Here is a 3,157-nt window from a genome sequence, read left to right on the forward strand (position 1 = left end):
TCCTTCCATACTTTTATTATCTCACCATTACCTACCTCCAACTTCAATCCCACGTTTAATACCTCTCTCGAACTCCAAATACCCCTCTAAATAAAGCTAAGATTAGCTCCTAACTTAGCGTTTAGGAAATTGTCAGCAAAACTCATCATTTTTTCTTATTAAAAAAATAGTAAAATTAGGAGCTACAATTTTGAGTTTTGTGTCAAAAATCTTACTGTAAAATAATAATCATGTTATCGTATCAACTGAATTATCCCCATAAATTATATTATCATATCAGAAATTGCCATCACTAAATAAATAAATCATATTAGTTATCCAACTGGAAACAACTACTCAACCGAATAAACTATCAAAATAATAAATAATAATAACTAAAAAATAAATTATCAAATGGATCATAGATACAAGAGTAGCACATATAAATGTTGGGGAACTCTTATAATACTAACGAAATTAAAAAGAAACAAATATTTTGTTACAATCATCTCCAACCCAACATATGCCCGGGCCGCCTTACAACCCGATGTAGCGTTCGGTTGGAGACGCTCTAACGTTTTTTAATATATATTATTATTATTATTACTGGTTGAAGGTAGCAAGAAAAGCAATGGGACCTTTGCCAGTATAAGCAGCTTGGATACCAAAGATAAGGAAAGCAATCATAGCAAGCCTTGAATGTTTGATTTCAGCAAGTTTAAGGGTGTCAATCTTCTCTGGATCCGAAGCCAACCCGAGCGGGTCAAAATACCCACCGGGATATAGCCGTTTTTCGGGTTCAAGTTCTTGATTCCTCTGAAACTCAATGTAGCCGATTACTAGAACCTCTATCCATATTAATGTCGTCAAGCTAAACGGCAATGGCTGTCCAAGGTAGGATGACCCTTCAACTAATTCTACCTGAAATTGAAATTGACAAAATTACAATTATAGCCATGTGGGTATTTTTGTCATTATGTGTTGTTGTTGCCTTTTGGCTATCAATATCAATCTTTTTATGAACCATATATTTCAATCACAAGTTTTGGTTGGATAGCAATAAGACAACATGGAGGAAATTTTGTGTGACTTATATTCTTAGTCCCCTGAAAAAAATCATAAAAATCTTAGTCTGTACTTTTAAGGATTAAAATGCTATTTGCCCCTTAATTTATTCGTGACTTATAAGTAATACTTAATTCTCAAAATGTTAGTTTTTGCCCGTAATTTATTATTTAGTTACATTTACCCAATGATCTATTAAAAATTAATGAAATTTTTATATTTACCATTATATATGAAAAATTTATAAAATCTTAACCAACAAACTTTAAAAATGTCAGAATTTTAGAAATATTAGCGAGCAAATGTAACTAAATAATACATTAAAAAGGAAAAAATAAGCATTTTAAATAGGTCAAACCAATATTTGAATCCATTTTTATAATTATTTTAGGAATTAAGTATCAAAATAACCTCTCAAGTTGGCAAATAAGGTTTATTTAGTCTAAATTAAAAAAAATAGATATTAATGAATTTTAAAATTTGCAATATTTGATAAATTAACTTCAATTTCAATTTTCACCTTTAATTCATAATTTTAGTTATCAATCCCATAAAGTACTACTAAATGAATATTACAAACTTACCATAATTTTTACTTTTTCTCAATTCAATTTTTTTATTAGAATTGAAGTGTATAACTATTTTAAAACAAAAATTAGTTTAATTTTTACTCGTTGAGAACAATATTTTATCCATTAACAACGGTAAACATCTAATACCAATAGCAAATACTAGTAAATACAAACCACTTAACTAAATAAACAGTAAAAAATAAAAATTCTTCGTTTTTAAATTATTTAATTTATTTTTAACCAATCAATCCTTGTTCAAAAAATGTAAAAAGAAAAAAAAAATCATAAATGTACCAATATATTATCCCCAAAAAAAATTAAACATAAAATCAATAGCAATAATAATTTTAATTCTAACAAAATTTAAAAAAATGCAGCCATTAATCATGTATTAATTAGTTTTTTTTTTAGAAAATACATGTATAATAAAATAATTTTTAATAATAATAAAGTTTTTTATATAAAAATAATAATGATAATGAAGTATATAAGGATAATTAGAATGTAACCAAAAAAAAAATATATAAGGATAATTAGAAGTCACATAGGGATGACACGTGTACCTTTCCTGCATCTTGCCAGGAAACACCAGTAAGAGCTTCAACAGCAATGGCGCCAAGAGTCCCCAACATTGCCCATCTTCCATGAATAACTTCACATTCCCTAAACCTCTGCAGCCCGAAAACCTCCGTGTACGGCTGAAACGGCGTCGGATTCACCGTCGTATCCTCAAACCGAGTCCCGATAATTTCACCGGCGAGATTCTTCGCCAAGTTCTGGTCCAAAGAATCCAAGTCATATTGCAAGTACTCTGCAGGCTTACCCAATCCGAATGGGTCGAACCCACGGTCTCCGATCATGGTTCCGTCGAGCCATTCCGGTGGGTTTGCACCGGGGAACCATACTAGCCGGTCTCCGAAGGATTGCTTTGGGAGTGATTTCTTTGGTGGTGCCGGAGCTTTCTTGGCTCCGAAATTGAATCCGAATTTGGATTGCTTTGGGGGTGATTTTTTGGGTGATGGCGGTGGCGGAGCTTTCTTGGTTCCGAAATTAAATCCAAATCTTGCTTGGATTTTTCCGATGTTTGGTGTCGGGTTTTGAAGACGGGTTCCGAAGAAATGGGAACCGGCGGCTGCAGTGGCGGTGGTGGTGGTGGCCATAGTTGGATCTAGCTCGGTGGTGGAGCAGTGTAGAGAATTTGGGAGATAATTGATGGGTGGTCCTATGTATATATAGACAATAGTGAAGCAATATTTTCACAAACTTTTACTAATCATACTAAAAATAGTGTGAATTCAATTTTGAGAAAGTATAAAAATAAATTCATTGTTTTGGTAGATTTGCAAAGATTAATTCATTTGCAATGAAATTTATTCGTGATTTAAAAGTTTATAAACATTAATCTCTCCGTTTTATATAGTTTATAAACTCAACTTATTCCGTTAAAAATTGTTGGTGTAACTTTTACTTCAAATGGAAGCAATTAAAAAGATGGAATTTGTAAATTTTTTAAAATATAAGATTTGATTTTACAAATTAAC

The 3,157-nt window shown here is 31.3% G+C and overlaps 1 protein-coding gene across 1 annotated transcript; it reads right to left on the reverse strand.

The window, feature by feature from the left end:
• Window positions 1–358: 358 nt before the first annotated feature.
• LOC136226757 (chlorophyll a-b binding protein CP29.3, chloroplastic) lies at window positions 359–2,844 on the reverse strand. Its single transcript, XM_066015410.1, has 2 exons — window positions 2,180–2,844; window positions 359–900 (listed from the first exon to the last, which is right to left on the reverse strand). The coding sequence occupies exons 1-2, from the start codon at window positions 2,774–2,776 to the stop codon at window positions 583–585; spliced, it is 915 nt and encodes a 304-aa protein (XP_065871482.1). The 5' UTR covers window positions 2,777–2,844; the 3' UTR covers window positions 359–582.
• Between the last annotated feature and the right edge of the window lie 313 nt (window positions 2,845–3,157).

This window comes from Euphorbia lathyris, chromosome 4, assembly GCF_963576675.1.
Source record: "Euphorbia lathyris chromosome 4, ddEupLath1.1, whole genome shotgun sequence".
Taxonomy (NCBI): domain Eukaryota; kingdom Viridiplantae; phylum Streptophyta; class Magnoliopsida; order Malpighiales; family Euphorbiaceae; genus Euphorbia; species Euphorbia lathyris.